Source organism: Amphibalanus amphitrite, unplaced genomic scaffold (assembly GCF_019059575.1).
Source record: "Amphibalanus amphitrite isolate SeventyFive unplaced genomic scaffold, NRLGWU_Aamphi_draft 000263F_arrow, whole genome shotgun sequence".
Taxonomy (NCBI): Eukaryota; Metazoa; Arthropoda; class Thecostraca; order Balanomorpha; family Balanidae; genus Amphibalanus; species Amphibalanus amphitrite.
Genome location: NW_024881758.1, coordinates 256,353 through 281,825, shown reverse-complemented (window position 1 = coordinate 281,825; position 25,473 = coordinate 256,353). Strand labels below are relative to the sequence as shown.

General features: G+C 50.3%; 2 protein-coding genes across 4 annotated transcripts; both read right to left on the bottom strand.

The window, feature by feature from the left end:
- Window positions 1-1,315: 1,315 nt before the first annotated feature.
- On the bottom strand, window positions 1,316-18,849 carry LOC122386809 (probable Xaa-Pro aminopeptidase P). 2 transcript variants are annotated; one of them, XM_043376445.1, is made up of 18 exons: window positions 18,762-18,849; window positions 18,040-18,160; window positions 17,466-17,559; window positions 13,964-14,140; window positions 13,007-13,121; window positions 12,648-12,761; window positions 12,180-12,332; window positions 11,331-11,457; window positions 10,853-10,973; window positions 10,325-10,471; window positions 9,902-10,103; window positions 9,465-9,613; window positions 7,949-8,045; window positions 7,695-7,763; window positions 6,025-6,200; window positions 5,491-5,631; window positions 4,869-5,034; window positions 1,316-1,795 (listed from the first exon to the last, which is right to left on the bottom strand). In XM_043376445.1, exons 1-17 carry the CDS (start codon window positions 18,793-18,795, stop codon window positions 4,918-4,920), a joined length of 2,154 nt encoding a protein of 717 aa, XP_043232380.1. In that variant the 5' UTR covers window positions 18,796-18,849; the 3' UTR covers window positions 1,316-1,795; window positions 4,869-4,917. The 2 variants fall into 2 exon arrangements, with proteins under 2 accessions (XP_043232380.1, XP_043232381.1); XM_043376446.1 differs by having other exon boundaries at window positions 1,316-1,798; window positions 4,872-5,034; window positions 18,762-18,840.
- A 1,436-nt stretch (window positions 18,850-20,285) lies between these two features.
- On the bottom strand, window positions 20,286-23,562 carry LOC122386807. Of its 2 annotated transcripts, none has more exons than XM_043376443.1 (2): window positions 23,354-23,562; window positions 20,286-22,027 (listed from the first exon to the last, which is right to left on the bottom strand). In XM_043376443.1, exon 2 carries the CDS (start codon window positions 21,998-22,000, stop codon window positions 20,537-20,539), a length of 1,464 nt encoding a protein of 487 aa, XP_043232378.1. In that variant the 5' UTR covers window positions 22,001-22,027; window positions 23,354-23,562; the 3' UTR covers window positions 20,286-20,536. The 2 variants fall into 2 exon arrangements, with proteins under 2 accessions (XP_043232378.1, XP_043232379.1); XM_043376444.1 differs by lacking the exon at window positions 23,354-23,562 and adding an exon at window positions 23,232-23,254.
- Window positions 23,563-25,473: the final 1,911 nt, after the last annotated feature.

Below are 25,473 nucleotides of genomic sequence, written 5' to 3'. Positions count from 1 at the left end.
CGCTTGATGCAACATTATACCAGTACTGGAGACTGCAACGCTACAAACAGTTATGAAATATAACAACATCACTGGACCGTAATGCTAGGAGACTGCAACGCTAGTTACAGTACATACAATACCAATAATGAAGACTGCAACGCTAGTTACAGTACATACAATACCAATAATGAAGACTGCAACGCTGCATACGCTGTAGTATCTATCAACAATGGAAAATTTAGGACCGCATAGAGCGGCTGGGCAGCTGTATGCGGCGCTACCAACTCCAACACTATATAGAGACTGCAACGCTGCGTACCGTGTAACACCAGCAATGGAGACTGCAACGATACTTACAACGGAGACTCCAACGATGAATACAGTGTAACACGAAGACTGGGGACTGCAACGCCGCATTCAGTGTAACAACAACGCTGGAGACTGTAACGCTGTATATGGATGAATGAATAGTCAGACATGAGTGTAAAAAAGTGTTCACATCAGGAGTTGTGTGACCTGAAACCATCCAGCCGAGCCACAAAGGACAGCAACTCCCGGCCGCCAGCCCGGCCCGTGGAAGACGCTCTGTTTCCGAGTGTTTTTACGTTTTTAGGGATGAGTGAATGATTCGATATGTTTACTGAGTGCTGTGATTTGGGTGCATTTTAACTCGTTTTCCCCTTCTAACTCAGACGTGACACTCAGAATAGCCATTTAAATATGGAGTGTTTTCATTGTCAATACAATACAATACAATACAATACAATACAATACAAGACATTGGAAGCTCATATAAAACTGAACGAGGAGAGAACCCGGGGTTGGGTGGAAAATGGTCAATATTGACCGAAGTGCCCATAATCTAAATAACGACAAGGCAGAAAGATCCTGGGGATATCCGTTCCCCATCTAGCTTCCATTGTATTCCGTGTTGAAGTCTCAAATGTAAGTGTTATACTGTATGAAGCCGAGCGTTGCAGTCCCCAGTGTTGGTGTTATACCGTACCTAGCGTTGCAGTCTCCTGGGTTGGTGTTATAATGCATGAAGCCGTTGCAGTCTTCAATGACTGTGTAATACTGTACCCAGCGCTGCAGTCTTATTGTCTTATTGCAGTCTTATGCAGTCATATTGCATGTAGCGTTGTAGTCTCTATTCTCGGGTTACACTGTTGCAGGGTTGTAGGCTGAAGTGTTGGTACTTTATTGAAGTTATGCAGTGTTGCAGTCTCGGGCATTGGTGTTTGACCGTAGCATTGCTGCAGCCACTGGTGTTGTTCCATTCCATTCAGCATTGCCGTACCCAGCGCAACTTTTGTCACATAAACGTTGTGTGTGTAACAGCAAAATGTATTGTTTAGGCATAGGCATATAAAAACGAGAACCACATCTGCACAACCAGATAGGCTTTATCAAGCAACTGGTCCTTTTCTTCTTCCAACAGCAGCATGAGATTGGCGATTTAAAACAGCTGAACAGCCTTCTTGCGACACAACACAGAGGTACTGAGCGATCAAACCGCTCATGTTACTTGTAATATAAAACGCATGGCACTGGCTACATATACAATCGGCGTGGGAGAGCGTGTGGGGTCAAACCTTAGCCTCCAACTGAATCATCGACACCAGTATGGGTCAGGACGGACAACTGGCTCTTTGCATCCTGATCCCTAAAGAAACCAGAAATCAGGTTCGAGCGCCACAAAGCACACACGACCCACCAACTAAACATTCCAATCAACCCTCGAATTACGAGGCCGCGTCTGTGGACCCGTTTTGGCCCTTCCCGGACCCATTCTGACGCTGACCACGGTAAAGTCTTGTATTTGTATTTGTATTTATTTTGAAGAGCACTCCACAGCAACAGTGGCTTTTCAAGCTCCGAGTCAGAGAATAGGGTAGATACCAGTAAAACGCCTTTTGGGCGAAGAACGAGCGAGCGAGATAGTGAGCCCTGCACGTGCGGAAGGGCCAGAGGGTACTTCCAACGGGCTTGTGCAAAGCACCCTTTTAACCGGTCGCTAGCGGTGTGCCAAATTTGAACGCAATCGGCCCAGCCGTTCCTGAGATCTGGAAGCGGCATTCTGCACGTGCGCACGTGCAAACGGGGTCCAAAATGACTTTTGCACGGCACCCTACTAACCGGTCCCCAACCGTGTACCAAATTTGAGCGCAATCGGCCCAGCCGTTCTCGAGATCTGGGAGCGCCCCCTGCACGTGCGCACGTGCAGTAGCACCCTAACCGCAACACATGGGAATGCATTGCCTGGTGGGTGCCTACCTGTATGCCAAGTTTCAGCGAAATCGCCCCAGTAATTACCGAATTACTGAAATGGGAACAAATTTGGCACCTCTTATTGTTGTATTTTGCACGTGCAGTGGGGGTCACTCACATAGATGAAGAGTATCCGACCTTTGGTAGAAGGGATGCAGCTACCCTATAAAAATGACCGCAAGACAATCGCTCAAGCCGCTGCTGAGATATGGGCCTCTCAAAATCATTACTTTTGCAAAATTGCTTGAACACCCTTGACTTTTCACGTGGCACGTGCCACGGTGGTCACTGAGATGTATCAAAAGTAGTCAATTACGGGGTAGAAGGGATGGGGCTACCCAGCAAAAAAGACCGCAGGCCATTCGGTCCAGCGGTTGCTGAGATATAAGCCTCTCAAAAGCGTTACAGGCCGGGCCGGGCCGGGCCGGGCCGGGCCGGGCCGCTCATACTGAGATTTTTCCGTTATATTGAAAAGACTTCGCTTCGCTCGCTGCGCTCGCTCGCTCGTAACCAGATGTGTACAAAACAATTAGTCATCCAACCGAAACATACCAAGTCACACACACACACGCACACACACTGAGTCAGACGACCTTACTTCAGTTTAAAGACAGCGTCCGGCTCCGCATCTGTCGCTTCAGGGCTCGTTGGAAGCGTTTCCCTCTGAGGGAAACGGTCTCAGGTGGCAGCTGGTTGTGAAGCCTCGGGGCTCTCGCACAGAAACGCCGTTTCCCCGCCTCGGTTCTTGACCGTGGTACATGGAGATGACTGTCCTGCCTGGTCGTGCGCTCACGTACGTCCGAGTTCGAGCGGAGGACGGCCGCGAGGGAGACCGGCTCGCCACTCGAGAGCAGTTTCTGCGTGAGGCAGAGCGTACTGTACTCAGCGAGTTGCTGAGCCCCCAGCCAGCCCAGGTTCTCCAGCAGGTCACTCGCATGGTCAAATTTTCTCCGGCCGAAAATAACTTTTGCTGCAAAGTTAAGGATTTTTTGGATTCTAGCTGTGTTCTTTTTTGAGCCGTTGCCATAAACTGATATGCAATAGCGAACCTGCGAGAGAACCAGGGCTGTCACAAGAGAGACGAATATGCCCCGGGGCACGACGTGTCGTACCTGTGAGAGACCGATGAGGGTCCCAGTGCAGCGGCGGCTGACGGCACCCACGTGACAGTCCCAGGACATGTTTGAGTCGAAAGTCACACCCAGATTTTTCACCTCGTTACAAGGCACGAGATTTGTGTCACGGAAGGCGACTGTGAAATTTGGTAGTTTGCGCAAATTTTGACGGTTTCCAAGAGCAATGAGTTGAGTTTTGTTCGCGTTGACCTTGAGGGCGTTCGCGCAGAACCAGTTATCCAAAGATGCGAGAGAATTTTCCATTCGAGAGATGAGCGCCGAAAGTTCGCTCTTTTTGCCTGAGACCATCACCTGGGTGTCGTCAGCGTACTGCAGAACCTTGGCATCGTTTGCATGGAGTGACAGGTCGTTTGAGAACACCGTAAACAGCAATGGCCCCAGGGCAGAGCCCTGGAACACGCCCATAGAGTTGGGGAGCGGGGGCGAGACACGCTGGGCGCCGGCGCAGTCACGCAGAGTCACGCTCTGAGTGTGACCGCTCAGGTAGGCCGCAAACCATGCAGTGTCGATGCCGTACAAGTGCAGTTTGCTGAGTAGTATATCATGGTCGATGACATCGAAACACTTGCTTAAATCTATTAGGCACAGAAGAGAGATCTCCCCGCTGTCGGCGGCACTAAGGATGTCGTCGGTGACTGTCACCAGCGCGGTTTCCGTCGAATGGTGTGGACGGAAACCGTGCTGGTTGGGAGAGAGGAGGTGGTTTGAGGATAGGTAGTGGTAAAGTTGGTGCTGAACCACCTTTTCAACCACCTTTGAGATGACTGGAATGATTGAGATTGGTCGGAAATTGGATGGGTCGGAAGGGTCACCGGACTTGTGGATAGGGTGGATAAGGGAGTGTTTCCAGGAAGCAGGATAGTCAGACTGGGTCAGGCAGGAGTTGATGATGTGAAGGAGTACGGCGCCGACAGCGGGGAAACTGGCCTTCAGCACCCTGATACAGATATCATCAGCACCGCGGGCGGTCGAGTTGCGCATGCTGAGCAGCGTGCTGGTCAAAGTGTCAATATCGATAGGTGATACAGTAAAACCACACGCCCCCACACGCGGTAAACGGCACGCGACGGATCGAGCAGCACCCTGGTCCCGGTCCGCCACCTCGGCGGCCACTCGCGGTCCGACAGAGACGAAGAAGTGGTTCAGCTCCTCGCTGGGTAGCTGAGGTAGCACCGGTGTGCCAGAGCGCTTGCCAGCCACAACCCCCCGCACGCTCCGCCAGGCGGCCCGCGGCCCGCGCTCCCTGATACCCTCCTCGATACTCTGTCGGGTATCACGGCGGATGGCAGCTCGCACGGCACGGTTAAGCTGGCGGTACTCGGGCGCGCTCCGTCCACCCGCGCGCAGGGCGGCGCGGCGGCGACACATCAGGTCTCGTGTAGCAGCCGAGATGGGAGGGGCAGTCGGGTTACGGACCCGAACCGACCGCATCGGCGCGTGCTTGTCGAGTACGGGCATAAAAATCGACAAAAAGACAAAGTCCGGCTCAGGACGTCTCAGGACGCGTTCAGGCTGCCTCAGGACGTGTTCAGGCGAGTCTCCATGCGGCAGCGGCCGTCACAGCGGTCAACAGAGCCAGGACTGCTGGAGTGACGACCACGGCTCCCTGGAGAGGGCTGCCGGCCGCGCCCGGGGCGGGGCAGTCCTGACAACAGACAAATATGGTCTCACAACTCATAAGCATCGGATATAACTAACGTACTGATGATCATCCGGGGCAAGACGTCCTGACGATAAACAACAAAGCGTCACAAACACCGATATAATATTTAGACTGACGGTTTCTCGAGGCAGAACAGTCAAGTCAACAAAAATCGTGTCAATAACATCGCTATCACGATGTACTTAACTTATCTGTCTAAGCTATGGTGACAAATGACTGCCACAAGATCCTAGTCGTCTGTCCATCACCAAAGGCTTGTAAAAAAGATAAATACCCGGATTTTGAGGAACCTCTGCTACGTCCAAAATGTTAGGTGCGATGTTCTGGTCTCCTCGGGTCAGGGAGGGTCATTGGTCATTGTTCTCTCTTTCTCTCCCTCCCTGTCTCTCTCCCTCCTTCCCCTCTCCCTCCCTCTCTCTCTCCCCAAACGTATCTCACCTTCGTCATAGCGTTGACGATGGGCTGGGTTTTCTGCTCCAGCCACTGAAGTGTCTGCTGCGCCTCGGGTCCCCCCTGGGAGGTGACCATGGCGCCCACGTCCCGGCGCACGCGGGCGTGGTACGCGTTCAGCCATGCCAGCTGAAGACAGAACAACAGCGGGTCACCATAGAGCAAGCCGATGCAGGGAGCGAATACTGAGATCACGTGAGATACGAACTGAAAATAAGGAAGAAGAGAAGGCTGGTGTCTGAACTTCGGTGACCAATGGTGGCAAGTTGACGCCAATGTGGCAGATGGTAATGCCATGGAGATAACTACAGAGCGGTTGCAAGTGACAAGAGTGGATGAATTGACTGACATCCAGGCTGGTGAGTGAAGACTGCTAAAAATGAAGTGCTACACAAATAGTAAAGTGAAGTCAACTGGCAGATGGCCACATAGTTAAGAAAAAGGTCGTTGATACTTGACAGCTAGATCAGTACTTGACACTTCACGTCAGGTTATTATCCATAGGTATCCATGTTCCAGTACCTGATCGTGAGTGAGGAGCTCAGTCTTGATAAGTTTCGGCTCGAACGGTACCAGCGTGACCGGCTCGAAGGTCAGGTACGGCCCGCTGAAGTTGTACGGTAGGTCACTCGCCGGCTTCGCAAACATAATCGTCTCCAGGCGGATGCCGAACTGACCTGACTCGTAGTAGCCGGGCTCTGTGGAACCGTACAGAGACGGGTTAGTGAGATCCGGTGACCGACGGACGGACAGACGGACAGATTGATGGACGGACGGACCGACGGACGGACGGACCGACGGACGGACGGACGGTCGGTCGGACAGACGGACGGACGGACAAAAAAATCGACGAACGGAATATAGACCAGAATACGGCAAAACTTTGAAGCGTAGCGTGAAGTAAGCTAATCGCCATTTGAGCAGCATCCATGTTTAACCCTCGCGGGCCCGGGGGGGGGGCGTTTTTCGCCCCCCTGGCGAATATTTGCGATAGCTCCCGAACGATTAGGGATAGGAAGGCGAAACTTTCAGTACCTTTTCTCCCATCCATTTGACATCTTCTGTAGTAAAAAATTTGGACCTAGCCCCCTTGATGACGTCACAAGGTCGATTTTTCTAAACCCCTGCACGGCAAACTTCGGCGTCACAGACGCGAACTTCAAATAGCTGCTAAAAATAGAGTTTTAGAGATAAAGACAAATTACGAAAACGGTTGTGTAGCGTTTGACCTAGAGAAAAATAGAAAAATAGTTTCGTTGACCTGAGGTCAGAGGTCAGGTCAACGACCCCGAAATGTGGTTTTAGTTTTTCGCAAATAACTTCGACAAAAATGGTCCTAGAGCTACGGCAGTGGTACCATCGCATTCGCCTTGTCAAGCCGCGTCGAATGATATATATTTTGTTTGGAAAAGGTCAAATTTTATGTTGACCTCATGTGACCTCGAATGACCTTTGGTTGACCTTGACACATGAAAGGTCGTTCATGATGAATTTGTACCCGCTGATCACGAATCTGGCATCTATTTTCCTCTAAGCTTTCATTTAGAGCTTCCGGATGGCAAAATTGTCTTATTTATTATTACTAACTTGAATCAGTGAAATAGCCTCTAGCAAGGATACTCTTCTGTGACCTTGACCTTTGAGCAGCCTTGTATCGTAAGATGAACCACAAATAGGGAACTGATAAGCCTCAAAACATTTCAAAACATTTTGGAAGTTAGCACGCAAGATGTACGAAAAAGTGCAAAGTTTGAGGTCAATTTTGGGCGTGACCTTGACCTTGACCTTTGATTATGAGCACATTTTCGGAATCCTCAGATTCACTTCTTTCGTTTGACACCCAATTTTGCCGGTTTGATGCATCCTGCCGTCCTCTAGAAGGCTTACTTTGAGATCACTACACATGTGCCGGTTTTTTGCCCTTGACCTTGACCTCTGACCTTGAAAATTGACCTGAGGTCAAAAATTTTAGGTGCCCTAGAATCGTCTCGTAAGGACCTTTCGTTTGGTATCGCTTTTGTTTGCGTAGCTCCCTTATTTATGGAGTTAGACAAGGGGGGGGGGCGAAAAACGCCCCCCCCCCGGGCTGCGGTGGTTGGGATTACCCCCCGGGCCCGGCCGGGTTAATCAAAATATCACATGGATTCGCTTACAATATCAGCTGATGTGGTGGAAAATCAGGGATCACCTACCATTTGAGAAGAACATGCCCTCCTCCATCAGATGTTCTTCCTTTTGGTAAATGCGCAGCTGTGTGGGAGCTGTCAACACAGGAAAAATCTTTGTAAATCACAGTTCGTCTATCTGCTGGAATATCTCGGGATCACTGAATCAACCCACATATTCTTTCCAGCTATCATTCAGGTTTATACGTTTTAGTTCAAATTGCTGTAACAATTAAAAGCAAGCTTACGACAGTGCAGCCAACAAACCTATTTGTTCTGACCTTCGTGAATTTGCAGAAACACGCCGATCCCGTGGCCTGTGCCGTGAAGATAGTCCAGACCAACTTCATACAGATGCCGACGAGCCAGAATATCGAGCTGGAAACAAAAACGTGCAGCGAAGATCAAGGCAAGACCGTTGTATAACTACATGCACTGCAACCAACCCGCACCTAACGAACAGTCCCTAGTATTGCACCAGTGCTAACATCAACGTCGGTACTTGTATAAGCGACTTAATTTAGATGTATCACAATATCTTAGACGTTGCTGCATTCACAGCTGGTATTTGTCGAACACATGCATGCTATTTGCACCACTGTTGCAAATTTAGCTTGCATTAGAAAACATGTGAATCCCACTTCCGGTCCCCTGGCCATAATATCGATCGAATAACGATCGATTTAGTTGCTTATGCAAACAGGGCGTCGCAAGTGCTGCTATGAGACACCTGTGACAAGCACACTAAATAGTCGCAAAGTGAGCCAGCGCGCGATCGACTCGAATCGGTTTCCATTGACATTTTTTCTTCTTCGTTTATATGCTCGAAACTACAGTGTTCCGCGGCTTACGCAAGTAAGTAAAATTAATTGGTTATCGACTAAAGCATGGAATCATTTGGATCAGAATAGGCCAACAGCCACTTAAGAAAATAACATCTCTCCGCATCATTACAACGACAAATACTTATTCGCTGATAATAAACCAGAACAGAAGCAAATGAAGGAATGAAAAGTGAAAGCGATGATGTTGCACAGAAAACCTGAGGAAAATCTGAAGAATTAGGTGTTGATAACACCTTGAAACTTGATATTCGGTGTTCACTGCTCCTTTTGATGCACGGGTGCTTTTAAAATATGGAATGCACAGCTGCGTCGTAAAAATAAATGCAACTCTCAGCATATTCAACCAGTAGAACTGAAAGTATTCTTTGAAGGTCACATGATCAATGAAGCTGACAGCACCCAAAGAGGCACCGACACCATACAAAGTTACGCTATTTGCACCTTCGCAGGCATTGCACAATGTACATTACCATTAATCACATATGTATCACTTTCCGCGTATCATTCACACTTCACAGCCAAGTGTTTCCATCTATTTAGTTTCGCGTTGCCCCTGTATAGCCAGCTTTATAATAGATCCGAACCTTTTCTCTGCATAGTGATATGGTTTTATGTTGTATGGATGTCGTGCGAATGAATAACTACAGCAGAATTTATGCAGAGCGGTAGGACTGTGGTGCGATCGCGCGGTGGTAAAAATTCGCTGAATAGTCCAGTTGGCATGTTGAAGAACACAATTATTTGCATTTACATGGCTTATGAAAACAGAAAATATCGCTTACCCCGTGCAACAAAGTTGAATAACACATACACGCCAATTAGCATAATGGAGAACAATTTTTTACAGAGCAAAGACGCGTTTTCATATCGCTAAAAATCAAACTTACAATAGCTTCAAAGAAATAGCAGATGGTATTAAAAACAGAAAATTAGAAATTTATCAGTAACTGACCCTGCTATCGGTGGCGCCTTTCTTGAAGACCACCTTTCCGAGGTCAATGACGCCCATCAGGACTCGTGTGTACGTCTCGCGCATAAAGTCGGTCGGCTCTCCGTAGTGCATGGTGCGGGTCACGTCGGTGGAGCCGTCCAGGTACTGGCCTGGCGCGAGGGGAGGGGGATTAATCACAGGACTGACCTGAGGAGGGGGGGGGGGGGCTCCAATTATCGTTTGCCACGACAGTGAGGGGGAGCACATTATTACAATAAACATGTGTGTAGTCACCAAATTTTTACCATTCGCACAGTCACGTGCCAGGAACCGAATTGCCACCGATAAGGTGGTATAGGTTCCGAGCCAGATCAATCACTCCCCTCCCATCCCTCACACACTCGCCTCTGAGCCCATCAAAACAGAGTCGGGAGTGTCTGCACTCCCCTCCAACTCACCCCCGGAGTCGATCAGCAGCAGACTGGATGTGTTAATCCGAGCGCTGGTCGCCTCCGACGCCTTGTAGTGGATGACGGCCCCGTTCGGCCCGAAGCCGACGATCGGGTTGAAGCTCCTGCCGCGGTACTTGTCCTGTCTACCCCTGTACTCGTCGAGACGTTTTTCCACGGAAAGCTCCGTCCAGGGCTCGCCTGCCTCCACCTGACAGAGAATCAGTACAGTTAGATGGTAAATAAACGGTACACGTATAAAGCGATAGATAGACTGCGGATGAGAAAGAGTTGATAATCGAGAGGATGGCAAACGGAAAATAGCCGATGAGATAGTGATAAGACTGCATAGTAAATAACGGAAGTCGTTGGATAGGAAACATGGATAGAGGCGAGACGGAGAATATACCATAAGGGCAGATGTGGACCCACCGACTTCTCCAGCATCGCCAGGAAGCTGCAGAGGGCGGTGCTGTCGCGCAGATGGGCCTGTTTCATCGAGGCGATCTCCACACTGTTCTTCATGCCCTTCAGTCGGATGATCGGGGACGGCTGGAACAGTCGCTTCGGCGGGTCCACCTGCACGGGAGAGATAGGACGGCGGTGAGAAACACTGCACCGGTGTGAGATCATACGTCGCTGAGGTCATCCCAGCACGATATTAGGTCATTTAACAAACATCGCAGTCTGATCGGGACAAAATGGCTCATTAGTGATTTAGATGTTTTCCATCCGAGACACTTTGTGTGATCCATTCATCGCCTATCCGTTTGTAAATAATGTAGCTGGATTTTTTAAAGCCGGTTTTTAAGAGGCTAAAGAGCTGAATTGGCTTACGGACTTTGAAGCTCCTCTCACCGATCCATAAAGAGAGTAGCTGGTTACTCTCACCCGCTTACGCAAAGCGTAACTGGAGTTGTCTCACCTGCTCGTAACGAGCGTATATGGATTTGCTCTTACCTGTTCGTACAGGGCGTAGCTGGCTCCGCCGGCGTAGCTCCAGCTGGAGGGAATCCATACCATTCCGGGCCGCCTGCTCAGCTCGGCCACGAAACTGGTCATCTCCTCGTAGCGCCGTGGCCTGCAGAGATCGGATGAAAACGCAAGTGATACATCGTTAATAGGGCAACACTTGAATCTTATACGTATTCCCTATAGACGGCTCTAATTATTTGCCCACACCGTTTTCGTGGAAAAGCCAGCACGCTACCGCCCCCCCCCCCCCCCACCCCTCCTTCCCACCACGCACACACACACTTCACTCGTCGAACACACACTTAAGCCTAAATGAGAAGTCCATTATATAAATATTATATAAATGCAGACCACAAGTCGAGACAAAACGTGACTGGTTGTAGGACGAAGGTTGAGTAAACGGCAGCGCCCTTTACATACATGACCAATTATATTCGGCCTCTCTGCTAGGTGTCCCACTCACATGACGCAGTCGGCGCCGCGCTGGCAGCCCTCCACAGCCAGGTGGGCTCGTACGGCCGGTGTCAGTTTACCGCTGTCCACAAACAGGTGGACGGCGTCCATCTCCACCACAGCGTAACTCTTGAACTCTGACCACAGATGAGAACTTACTATCAATATGCACACCCAGTGCTAAGCAATGACTAATCAGTGTTCTAAAATTGGATTTTGGTTGGGTGTGCCGATGAAGAAAAAATCCTAGGATGAGAAAAAAAAAGAGAAAATAAATAACCGAAGTATATTTGCAAAATGGTGTAATGCCAATTTGTATGCCAACTGGTAAACCAGGATTTCATGTCAGAATCTTGACAGGGTGTGAAACAAAAGGATGTGGGTGCATCAACTGTCAAGTGACATGTAAACTGGCTGTTGGGAATGCATGAAACTTTTTTTTAGAGCTGAAGTAAAGTCGGTCATTCATATTTTAGGGATGAAAGTATTTGCCCCATTAGGTGTGATTTGCCATCAAAAAGTCTGAAAAATGGAACACTGAATGACTTCGGTACATATATATATATCCAAACAGACGAAAGCGCTGGCTATAGCACGTTGAGTAGTCAGCGGCCTATTTGGACACACTAACGTTACTGTTCCAAGATGCTCACTAAATTTGCAGCTGTTCAGCGGAAAACAGCATTCTGCTGGACCATCTATCAACAGCATTGAGCTGTTGATAGATAACCCCACGATGACAATGATTTGGTTAGAGCAATTAATTGGATAAGTTCCCATTCCATACATGACTATTCCCCGTCCCGTCCCTCCTTTCCAGCATCCTCCCCCCCCCCCTCCAGTCGGTGTCCACCGTCACCTGGCACGTTGGGCAGGTCGTCCCCGCGCAGGTTGAAGAGCCAGGCGACCTCGTCCAGCTGGGTGACCAGCAGCGACGTCACCTGCTGGTTGGTGCTGGAGGCCGCCTTCATGGCCGCCCTGACGTCCGCCACCTTGTCCTGCCAGCGTCGGCCTGAAGAGATACCGGCACGGGTGTAACATACACCAGCACATCAGGCTGATTCCTTGACATTGAAATATGCCGAGTAAACATGCCGTATTACGCAGCTCATTAACATGTGCTACAGAATACACATACTTACGAACTTATATTGCAGAGAACAAAAAAAGTCTGATTTTAAGGCTCAGCTAGCTGCCTAGAGAATCGCCGACTGAAGTCCACACAAAATAGGCAGGGAAAGGTCCGAATGCGAGGTTAGTAAGATATCGGCGATTCTAAAGTCATTATGATCGAACAATAACAAATCGGTGTGAGATGCAGTCTTACCGGCGAACTCGAGCGGGTAGACGGTGATGGGCTCATCCCTGGCCACCGGCCGGCCCTCGGTCCACAGGTGCTCAATCAGATTGATCTCAACGGACACCAGATCTATGGACTCGGCTGCAACCGGACAGAATATGGTGTTACGGCGACACAAAACGTAAAAAAGAAAAATGACAATCAAATCTTTCGATGACACATAACATGAAAAATAATGAAAACAATGTGAACGAAAAGAATCGTTCGACCTTTCGGGAAACTAATGCCCCAACATTCGTTGCTGCATAGACCTCTGTGTACTCTGTAAACAGAGTGTATGCCAGGCCATTGAAGGTATACAGAGGTCTATGATTGATGTCACCTACCTTTGAGTTTTTCGCTGAGTTTGATCCAGCGGAGGGCGGCCATCCGTTTGGGATCAGAGCCGACCCTGGCGCCGGGTTTTAGCTGTCCGGTCAGCCACTCGGCCAGCTCCGGGGCCTGCGGACGAGAGAGAGAGAGAGAGAGAGAGAGAGAGAGAGAGAGAGAGAGAGAGAGAGAGAGAGAGAGAGAGAGAGAGAGAGAGAGAGAGAGAGCACCGTCAGAGCTGCGCGGCACAAATGCTACCAATGAAGTGTGCACGGCCACCAGTCACATGTCGCCTCGTCATTCACTTTCCATACAAGGCTTCCGCTTCCGTGACCGCTGCTGCCTTTGAATAACAACCGATTTTGACTGTATGTGATTCGACTGCAGAGGAAGTTCCACGCAGCCGAGGTCATTGCGTGAGTCATATGGAACTGCGTCAGTCCGCTACGGCCGTGTCCCGGCCTCGAGGCGGAGACGAACGCTGCGCAGGTGAATAATGATACACCGAAAAAAGTGTCTGACTCCGAGCGAGACGGGGAGCACGCACTAGCACGGAAGGCACGCACCGCGACCTAACGCCGGGTTGGATAGTCAAGGACGAAGCTCTCCATTGACTTTGGAGCAACACATTGTTTGATCTGTACCTTATAACGCTTTTTAAAGACTACGGACTTTAATGAAGGTCGGACTCTTAAAACTTAATTATTCGACCGAAAGAACAAGATACGTGATTTAAAGGTCGTTATTTTAAAAGTTTGATTATTTGGCCTAACGAATAGTATGCAAGGTTGTCTTACGTCCACATAAACGGACGTTCTAAGACAGATGCAGAACATTGCAATTTCGAGGACGGGCACAGATGATTACAAGACACCAAAAGACAGTCCTCACTCACTTCCGTGCACCACTGTCTCGTTGTCGACTGTTCTGTACTACTCAGCCGACTCGCCGCCTACTCCGTACTCAGTACTCACGCCAGTGTCCTCCTTCATGAGGTACCAGTTACAGTCCAGCTGGTCCTCAGCCTGCAGAAAGTAGCGTCCGTCGGTCCAGAGGGCGGCGCGCACGGCCGTCACCGCCACCAGCGCCGCCGAGCCGCTGAAGCCCGATATGAACTTGATGAACCGGTCCTGCGGCGCGATGTACTCCGTCTATGGGCACGGATAGATGGTGAGATTGCTGGGGAGTCGGTACAGAAACACTGGTGATAGAATGGCTTCAAATGAGGACGTTTGGTTTCATGGACAAGTGTCAAGTGCTGCGGCATGGCTATTTGCACAAGTGTTGTCTATTCAGTACGACAGACAGCGGCTGGCGTGCAAAAACTATCCAGTCATTGCAGTCGGGGAAACTCCACGGTGTTGGCAGTTGGAAAACGCTCCCATCAGTGGAGAGTAGTGCGCAGTTCCATCCGTCATCCACTGTGAGTGGCTTTCGCCGCCCTTCACACTTCAGTTCATCGGTCACCGCTGCAGTAGCTGGCTGCTGCCGGTGAAAATATAAACAGCGACTCTGCGAGCCATGAGTGAGAGCTGATGGTAATTCAGTATGTGTCCGGGACCGAGACGCTGCGACCTTTTGGTTCCTCCAGTTGCGGGTAGTGAATGGTTCACGAACAGAAATGGGTTACGGCCGGTCCTCTTGCCTGGACCGAGCTCTCCTAATCACGATTCAGAGTCCGAGACGGAACATCTATCCAACTGGCGCGTGCCAAACCTCAGAATTGATAAATGCGGTACCACGTATCCATAATTGATCTAGTTACTTTGCGGTATCACGTCTCCATAAGTGATCTTCTTTATGGTTCCACGCTTCTGTAACTATTTTGCGGAATCACACCTCAATGTAAGACATACTGTACGGAATCAGCTGAAGTGAGAGTCGGTAATAGTATTATCATCAGTATTTATGCGTATCTTGTCATCGTCACGCGGCTTCTCCCCTCCCGGTCCCATGAAGCCGCCGCTATAGAGCTGGCGGAGCCGACAAAACCCTATAAACGTTTTCACACAATTCATATTCAATTCAATGTGGCGGAATGGAACGCACACAGCCTTGCTGTCAATATTTTAATATTATGTTCCAATTATAACAATACCGAAAATTTTCTTGCAGTACGTAGCACAGAACGATAAAAGCAGTAGTCGCATGCTTATTATTAAGCAACTGTTTATTAACCCGCGCCCGGCTGGGGGTCCTGGATTTCCACGCCCCGCTGGGGGGGGAGGGGGGGGGGGTGTTTGAACACTCCCCCCCCCCTTCTAACTCGGCGCCTGGGCCACGTAGCGATACGCGGAAGGCGGCGTTCGAAAGAGCGCCAAAAATTATGACGAAATCACTTCGGTCACTTTTTTGGTCAGGTCAAAGGTCAGGTCACCAGAGGTCATTGAAGGCAAAATTTCGCCGATTTTCAGGTCGAATGTCGACAATTTCCAGGAAGCCAACGCATAACTCGGGAACCAATAAAGCTACAGCGCCGCGGAAAAGCGCATTCGATAGCCCTATGAACGCCCTTTCTGAGCAATTCTCTCAGATTTGACCTAACGTCAACGAGTTTGCCTGCAGGGGGCAAAAACTGCAAAAATAGCCGATTTTTTCGGAAACAGTTTTTATGCAATAACTTTTGACCCAAGCCTTGTACGAGCTTACTTTTACCGGCATCGTGTTCCTCTCGTCAAGATGCATCGAAACTTGACCTTGAAAGGTCAACTTGAAAATTTGACCTCAGGTCAAGGTCATGACCTGACCGGAAAGGGTCATGTTGCATATCAGTCGATCCGTATCGTCGAGCTGAGCACATCTAAGGCGTTTTCACCGCTCTAGCATGCCTCTATCAAAAGTTATTTGCGAAAAACTGTTAGGCACCATTCTTGACCTGAGATGACCTCAGGGGCCTAAATAGGGGTCACGGACACCATTTTCATGTTCGGTGTGTCTAAAACACTTGTAATTCAGTGTTTGGGAGTGTTTATAATGTCTTTCGTCCAAAAGAGGCGCATTTCAATTTTCTCCCATTGACTTATACCTAATGGGGAGGTCGCAAAATTGACCTGACCTTAGGTCACCGATATCAAAATTCCGAGATATACATTTGATAGATACTGTTACCCTTATCAATCGCTGAAAGTTTCAAAGCGATCGGTCACTCGGTGTAGCTATGGCAGACATTGAAGCTTTATATGAGGTGAGGTCACTTCAAGTGACCTGGTGACCTGACCTTGAATGACCTTGGTCTGAAATTTTCACAACATGTGTAGAATTGATGTATGATAAGGTGTACCAAAAACGGCGGCGCGGAGTCCGCAAAAAACCACAAGGGGGGGGGGGTGTTCAAACACCCCCCCCCCCCCAGCAGGGCGCGGGTTAAAGGTAGTGTGCCAGCTTTCCTGGACCGTATGGAGTTAATGGCCCAGATAAGGTGAACCGGATTTTTAGAACTTATCCATACCTTCAAAACTCATGGAAACGTCTTAAATTCTTCAAATTTTGAGTACCCCAGTGCGAAATTCGCCCCGACGGGTTGTCGGTCGTACCCCAACCACATTTCACACCACTATGAACAATAAATGCACACACTGAAATCGCTATTACCGATATGCTCATCCAATCAAGTTTCGATAAACCCGTTCATCATCATCTCCTGCGGTTTCGAACACGCCTGTTAGGTGGTGCGGTAGATCGCGCCCAAAGCCAGGGTCCCGGTAACGTGAGGTAGCCGAGTCGGGGCAGCGTGCACTGACCCAAGCCGGGGCCGCGCGTCCTCCCGGTGTCATGTGATAGCCCGGGGCTGCCCGCGGGGATGCGGTAGACCGCGCCCAAAGCTGCGGCCCCGGCTTGGGTCAGCGCACGCTGCCCCGACTCGGCTACCTCACGTTACCGGGGCCCTGGCTTTGGGCGCGGCTTCTGCTCATACTTTGTGGTGCGGTGGTGGTGCGTCGGGCCGCACGCTCTGACTTCGGCCAAGAAAAATGCGTCAGCTGATCATTGTCATTTCTGCCACTTGCGTGTGGTGAAATATGGTCATAACTTAAGAGACGGCTTTTTCATATCAATTATTTTACATAAAATCATATTTCAAACCATAAATAATGTTCGACAGCCAAATAAAAGAAACAATACCAATACAGGCTTACAGTTTAAGGCTCGACATTGTGTTGTCTACGATTAGACAGCTGATAACTCATTCCCGTACGTCGTAACTCTATAATGACCTTTGCTTATTGTCACATGTGCGCCGCATTCGCGATTGTTGCCGACGCCTGTTTGCAGCTCAGCCCACTACAGTTGTTTTACACATCGAAAAACCGATAAACTTTTAGGCGAAAAAGGCACTATTCCAGGCCCATTTTTGATTTTTTTTGCGATATTAGGTAAAAACAGAAGCTTCTTATCCTAGGAAAAATAAAATGGGAAATCTTTCAAAGGTGGCACACTACCTTTAAGGAACGATTCCCTGTCCGATTTCGTCTACCGTACCTGGTGTTCGTCGTCCATGGGGACAATGTAGGCGTCCAGAGGCTGGTACGCGTTACCCAACGGGTCAGCCAGCAGTGACCTGAGGCCGGCCAGCCTGCAGGCGTAAAGAGGGAGAGATTAGTGTCAGTACGGCTGGCACACCCGGTCAGCCAGCAGTGACCTGAGGCCGGCCAGCCTGCAGGCGTGAAAAGGGAGGAAGAGGCACGGTTACAGATCACCTAAAAGAGTACGGTTCATCTACCCGTGTAAGCTCACCTTATCTACATACAGAACATTATAGATCGCGATAAAATGGAGATGATATGGTACCGGCGTCACAAATAAAATGTAACACACGCGACGCCGCAATACCGTAGTCGGGTTTGAATAGGAGTCGTTCCACGAAATATAGGATGATGATACAAATCTGAATAGGTAGGTATGGCAGGTAAGCACATATCACAGTCCGCATCGGTTGCAACTCGTCAGTCCCTGTGAGGCAATGACCCGAGGCCGCGTGACCTTTTCACGGTCTTGACCTCGGCTTTGAGATGACCGCTGCAGCGCTATGACGGCCGCGTGTGACCTGACTCACCGTTCTGTGGTGATGACCCGTGTTTTGGGATGAGGTCCGCTCTGCGCGCCGCATGTCGGTCTCTCGGCCAGGTCAGGGTGACCGTTACCATCCAGACAGGACACCGCCGCCAGCAGCGAGCCTGCGGGCACGGACAGCGTCAAATTTAAGCCTCGTTTGTGGCACGGGAGCCGGGAATATGACTCCTTTTCTGTCCGGACGAACTACCTCCGCAGACAATACAGAGCAGCGTGATGTAACGATGTTTAGATGCCACAGCAATACGATCTACAAATACAGGCAGGCATGCTCACATGCGGTGTCACATATGAGCAAGACCGGACTTATCCAATAACCGACAGCAGACAAGGCACGATCATGTTCCATGTGTACAATCGGCCGAGCTATCGCGCAGTTGCTGGAAATAGATTTTCCGTACATCCGAGATGTGACGTGGCAGCTCACGTTCTGCTGCGGCCATGGCTTGTTGACAGGCGAGTGCTCGGATATAAACAATGATCATGGGGTGAACTGGGTTGACACAGAAGGGCTACATTAGCCCGGTCGGCTGATATAGGGGGTTACTTATGCCCCGGATGAATATCAATAGTTACTACGAATCTCGCACATGGAAACAGTTAAATGGCCTTTTAACGACTAAACAAAAAAAAAAGTTGTTCCTTGCACACTAGTGGCGAATGGGGCCATCCAATAGATACCCGGAAAGGTAAACAATCACTCACCGCAGAGTAGCACGGCGACGCAGAGAGCCTTCATGTTGTCAGTTCACCGCTCACGTCCCGGCTCTCCACCCGCGGCCGACGCTCGGCCATGGATTAGGTATTCCTGGATCGGACACTCCGCCGATTTTCCGACCACCCGGCGGCGGCGGCGGATTTCCCGACGGCGAGGGCGCTGGCGTCATTTTAGCATTGCGGGCTATGGGCGGAGCGTGTCTTTTTGTATACTTTTGTCGTTTATTACTTACCTATAACCGATTTTGATGAAAATTTTTGTGAACCAGGTAGAACAGGAATTGAGGAATGTCATGGAAATATTCTTTTCCCAGTTTTTATTTAAGAAGTTGCTTAAATTCTGCTGACAAGTGAGCGTTCGTGATTACAGCCGAAGAGCTAACGTTGGAATAAAGTTAAGTTTTATGCGATAACATGAAAATAAGTTAATATTTGTATTAAATCATCAATAGGGACTTGTTCGACTGCCGAGGAACGATGATATTTGATGATAAATTGCATCGGCAAGTCAAGAATACCGGCTCAGTTTATGGGCATCAGGTAATGATTCCGTATGTGATAGTGACTAAATGGAGCCATAATAATGATTAGAAAGGACTAGAAATTATGTTTAAAGTGTCTGAAATTGTGTCTTATGAGCTAAAGTTCGCTAATTTCGCCCTCCATTACCGCGTTTTTAGCACGTAAGCCGGTGCGGCGGCCGCCGGCGCACTCGCCGCCGATGTTTCGGAGCTCCGCCACCAGGGCGGCCGCTTGGTCGCCGGCGCTAGTGTTGGGGAATAGGGAGTGTCCTATCCAGGAATGCTTCATCCATGGCTCGGCGCTCACTGGTCTGCCATGTTGTGGCCGCGCCGCGCCGGGCCGGGCGGCCGGGACTGCCGCGCGCCTCTGCCGGGCGAGCGCGGCCTTCGCAGCGGACACGGGCTCGACCTTGGCCAGCCGGCCGGTGCAGCCATGGCGGCTAGTCCGCGGTCACGTCAGTGGCGAGGTCCCGTTCCAGGTTCAATGGCCTCCACAGTGTGTGTGAGGGTGTCCTGCGCAAGATTCCTAAAGATTGACCCGTGCAGGGTGAGGAACGGGGAGGATAAAGCACGGGTACGGATTTCACTGAGGAAAACATCGACGGAACAGTTATTACCGGGCTACTGCCGAGTACCGATCACCTCATCAACATACACACGCCCGTCTCATATAAAGCTGCCATTACTGGCGGCTCAGGACAAACGGTGTCGGTATTGGAAGCAAATCTAAATTATCGACGTTTAACATGACAGCTGCAGGTGAAAAGCTGCATTTACCGCAGTGCTTCTAAGCTGATAGCGCTTTGTGCTTACATGCAATTGAATGGCTTCCCATCAGTCGTGACGTCCGTGCAGTCTAACTGCTGCAAGGCATTTAATAAAACGTTTGTCTTTCATGTGCTTACTTAAAGTTGTCACAGTTCAGTGACATCGCATACGATGCGCATGCATAAGTACAGAGATATTTCCCATCGCTTCTACAGCCCTTGACAAATAATGCGCATTGTTTATTCATTAATCAACTTGCATTGACAGCTGTGAGTTGCCGTTCACATGTATAAAAACGAATTCGGGCAGCGAGATGCTTGATCATAAATTCTACGAGCTGTAGCTCATAACCAGGCAAGACATCCCTGATGCATCCTCCGAAAAGCTCACAGAACGACCGACCCAAACAGCACACTAACAGGCACATCAGATCACAACAGTAACGCTCTTCAGCTCATCAAAAGCGCATAAACTTCAGCAAGGCATCCGTTTTTCTTTCACCCCTTCCAAAAACTCCGCCCAGTCCGCTGGTTTCTTCCCCTCGCAGTCGGGAAACATGGACCACGTTTTCAAAAACAGTTTCGCCCGTTTCGCCCATTTCTCCTCCCCGACAAGATCACCCTCAGTCTGACTCTGACTCCAGTTCGCGCAGCGATCCTGCAGGCCCCGTTTCACCGCCTTCCACTGCGTCTGGGTTAGTCTCGCCGTGACACACTTCTTCCTTTTCACTTTCCGCGCCGCCGTCTCCTCGCTAACAAACTCGGCCACCTCTTCTGGCGAGCCCCAGCGTCGCGTCACCTTGACCAGCCTCCTGTACAGCTTCCTGTCACCGTCAGAAATGGTAGCTGGTTCTGTTACCGTTCCATCACCAGATGGCGGTGTCTCCTCGCCAGGCAGCGCCGCTTCTCCGTCTCCGTCCCCCAGCGTCGGGGAGTTGTAGATGTCGCTGCAGTCCACCAGCTCGCCCAGGTCCTCGTGATGCGCCGGCTCGCCGCTCGCTGCCCGTTCTCCGAAAGTCCCGATCGGCGTAGTGTCGTTGGTCGGGCGGGGGCTGCTGACTACTGCCTCGCTGCTGCAGGTATTAGTTTCCTCACTCGGATCAGGCTCAGCGAAGGTCCTCTGCAGACAACCGCCGGTTTCGACCGGCAGTAGCGACACGACTATCTCCCGGCTCTGATCCTCGAACGGTGTACTGGGATCGTGACGCCGAGCAGCGCGTGACGACCCCCGGCCGGCCGGCACGACCACCGCGCCACCACCCCCAACCGGCAGACCGAGCCAGCCCCAGAGACAGACCGGTAGGGGATCGTGTGGCCAGGAGACCGGCGTGGCGAGCAGGTGTCCCTCTAGCGGCCGGACAGCGGCGAACAGCTGACAGAGCCGGCCGCGGACGGCGCCGCTGAGCGTCCAGACGCGTCCCAGCAGGCCGAGAAAGGCCACAGCCAGCTGCGCCTGGTGGCCGAGCCGCAGCCACTGCAGCCAGAGGCGCGCGGCGCGCTCGGCCAGCTCGGCCAGCCGGCTCAGCAGGCGGCCCGCGCGCTGACAGGTCACCAGCAGGTGTTGTGCCATCTGGCGGGAGGGCAGGGAGCCGCCGGCGGGCCGCGCCAGCGCCGCCACGCGGCCCGACAGCCAGCCGGGGTCGGCCAGCTGGCGCAGACGCCGGCCGCAGCCCGACACGGCGCCGACCACGCGGAAGGCGCGGCAGTTAGAGAACTGGTTGCCGACGCGGTAGGACACCGAGCGCAGCAGGTGGAGCTCGTTAGTGAGCGCCTGTAGGTCCGTGCCCAGCCGCTCGCCGAGCTCCACAGACACGCCGGCACATAGCGGGCGGATGGCAGACAGCTCTTCAGCAGAGTAGTTCAGGAATATCTCTGGCGGAGGAGCCAGCTGCACGAGGTTCCACAGAGGAACATCACTGATTATCTCAGATATGTCCATTGTGGTTAAATACTGGTGACACCCAACCTGGGAACAATAACATAGCTGATGTCAGCCTGACTCAGCACCAGCTATAAGTGCGTACAATTGAACATTTGCTGCATACTTGTTGAAAAAAAATGAGCTGTTGAACTAAGGGAACAGGGGATTGATCCTTAACTAAATTTAAAGTATCGCTTTCAATTTTTCATTCATTCATTCATAGTGTTCACAATAGGTAATGCCCTCTTTGAGGCCTAGTTGATAATGTGCCTGGCTGGCAGCACTACTGCAGTGGATTTGGGGGGCTGAGGCCCGGAGCATGCACCCCCCCTTGACATACATTAGCACTGGACACTGCCATCATTTAGTTGTGGTATGCTAAACCTGGCAATATCTGGCAAAGACACTGGCATCTAGTCACCAAGCCACAAATGTCACAGTTGTGTTATGTCAATGCAGCATGCCAAGTCAATTAAAAACTTAACAGTTTGATAAAAAAAAAATAAAGCCTGATTATGACAGAGCCTAGCAAGTGACTAGACTAGGCTCTAACATCTACAAGCACCCATTACTGCCTCCTACTTCTGATACAAGGTAACAACCAATTACCAAAATGAAATAATACCTAGGTAGCTAATTTAAAGAATGCTTTCAGTTTAAAATTCAACATCTTATTGATCAAAATAAATTGGTGATCAAGAGTGGTTATGCGGATGCCGGATGTAGGTTATCAGCAGGGCATATTTTAACAAATTTTTACTGCGTCCCAAAGTTGAGCAAAGGGCACGTGCTACGACTAAGGGCACAGGGCAAGGAACAGAGTAGGGCACTGAGGTCTGAGGAGGGCAGAAAGTAGGGCACGGCAGGTTGCAGGGCATGGCACAGGATATTTTAGAGGGAAAGCCGGGTACAGGTCAGGGCAGACAGCAGGGCACAGGTCAGGGAACCGGACAGGGCAGGGACGCAGTGGGTCAAATCAGCAGGGGCTACGTCCCAAGGCGAGGGGGCTGCGTCCCAAAATGGGACGCAGTAAGTGCCTTAAAATATGCCCTGGTTATCAGCCTGGTCTGAGGTGCTATGTAACAGATCCCCCTAGGTTCAACAGGACCTTGCACCCATATGAACAAAGTACATAGCCATTCAGACGATAATTCTTTTTTTTTTAAATTGTAAGTAATGAGAAATACTGTGAAAACAGCACCCATGGCCATCACAATGACGCCAATGCCTATCTTTGAACTGGAATTACCAATGCAAAGATGAAGATGAGTGCTAAAGAAAAACTTGAACTGCAGGCAGCAACTTAACATTTTTGGCTTCTTTAATTGGTGAGGCGCTAGAAAACAGTAAAACACCAATCAAGATACTTACCCCTTTCCCTTGCAATTTCAATAGTTTCCTTCAATTGTAGCAAGCATCAAGTATCGAATTTCTCGCGTGTTAACATGTTTGAAACTACTTCGCCACTTTCAACGCATTTGGTAGCTAGCCCTACCAGATTCACGCAAGGGAAATACTTTACGAAATCGTGGACATTGAAGTCCAGCAAAGGCTCGAATTACACAAACTGCAAACACTGGTTTGCCTGTTTTTAGGGCTTTTGCTTTACCATGGGATGACCTAAAGCTTTCGATAAAATTTACAAATATACCTATGCATTCATTAGGTAGGTAATGATGACCTGAAACGTACAGACAACGTTTTTTAGGTGATTCAATGACTTTTCTCTTATCTCTAAGTGCCGTGATTGTGGCTCGCCTCAAGATTCCATTCTAAAACACCCTTTTCCGACTTCAAGTCCGTCTCGCTCGAGCTCGAATCGTTTACCTTCGAGGAATCGAATGAGACAGTTTCGAAAGCGATCAGACGGTAAAGTTTTATTCACGATCGATGGCAACACAAGTCAAATTCCTATTTGCGTTGCCATCGATCGTGAATAAAACTCAATCATGTCTGATTATTATCAGACGGTAACTTTGAGGTGTAGAATAGAGTGCACGCCGTCCCTTGACCTGGGTCACGGCGATGGCCAGCCGCGGCGGCGGGTCGATTTGTCACATACCTAACGCCTGAATCGCTGATGGATGGATAGAATGAGACCATTTTGGAAATATTAAAACTGGCACCAGTAACTGCGTGCCCGCGACGGCGAACACCCATGAAGCTTTAGTTCAATTAGGAGCGAGACGGCAAGGGGCGCTTGGATAACCCCCCTCGTCCGGGGCGTAGGAAGAAAACCTTCGGCGATGGCTAATGTCAAAGTGAATGGGTAGAAGGTTGAGCGTAGCTGTTACGAACGGATCAATCCCAGCGAAGGAGACGGCGGTCGGCTCCCGTGGCGGGTCAGTCGCGCGTCGGTCGCCGAGGTGACACAATGTCCGGAGCGGCGCTCTGGGACAAACTCTCCCCCGAGTGCATCCGGCGCGTTCAGGAGCTGCTCCTCTGCTACGTCACTACCCAGCCGGACAACAGCACGAGGGACGTCTGCCAGCTGAGGTCGGCAGAGGACAAGGATGACCCGAAGGCCATGTATCCCGTCTTCATCTCGGTGGTTGTCTTTAGTGTCATAATGGCCATTACACTAAACCTCACGGTCGTATTAGTTATCGTTATGGAACGCCAACTGCATACGGTGATCAACTTCCTTGCGTCCCTTCTCTGCTTGAATAACATCCTTTAGACGCTTTTCCCTATGGCCGAGGGCTGGAATGATCACATTATATCACCGCTCAACTGTGCCATACGCTTCTACGTCGTAAAATGTACAAGGTCGATCAGCTTCGGCATCATTGTGACGATTACGTTGCTGCGCTACCTCACCGTGATAAGAAATCACAGCTACCCACCGGTGCGCAAGAGCATCCTGCTGTTCACCACCATCGCACTGCTACCCTGCGCGATAAGGCTGATGGCGAAGCGGCGAGAGGACCATGGGCAGTGTGGAACGCTGTTCGCTTGGACGCCTGACAACTGGCCCATCAATCGGGTCGCTAAGAGGGAGAGAGAACTAGAGACCCTTATCAGTCTGGTTCTTGAGTATGTAGTCGGGCTTAGCATAATCGGCTTTTCTTACGTTAACATCGCATATCGATCTTTCAAATCACATATACGTGTCAACCAGCATGCTGAAAACTCAGGCGTATCTTCCAGTAAGCAGGCGTTGGGCCGGCCGGCGAGTCATCGGGGCCGCCTGTCATCATCGGCACAACGGCATCTCCATCCTGTCAAACTGGGCACGACTGCCCAGGATAGGCTCACAGTACCGGCATGGACATATCAGTCTCCTAAACAAGCATCTAATGAAGAAAACAAATCAACCAATGTCTTGTCTGACAAAGCCAGAGGTAACATAAAATCCTCGGTCGCACCGATTACACCCTTGGAAGGCTCGATCCGCTGCACGGCTGGCGAAGAGCACTCGGCCACTGATGGATCATCGCCAGCAGCTACGAACACCCAGACAACACAGTCTGGGACCTCACGGCCCGACC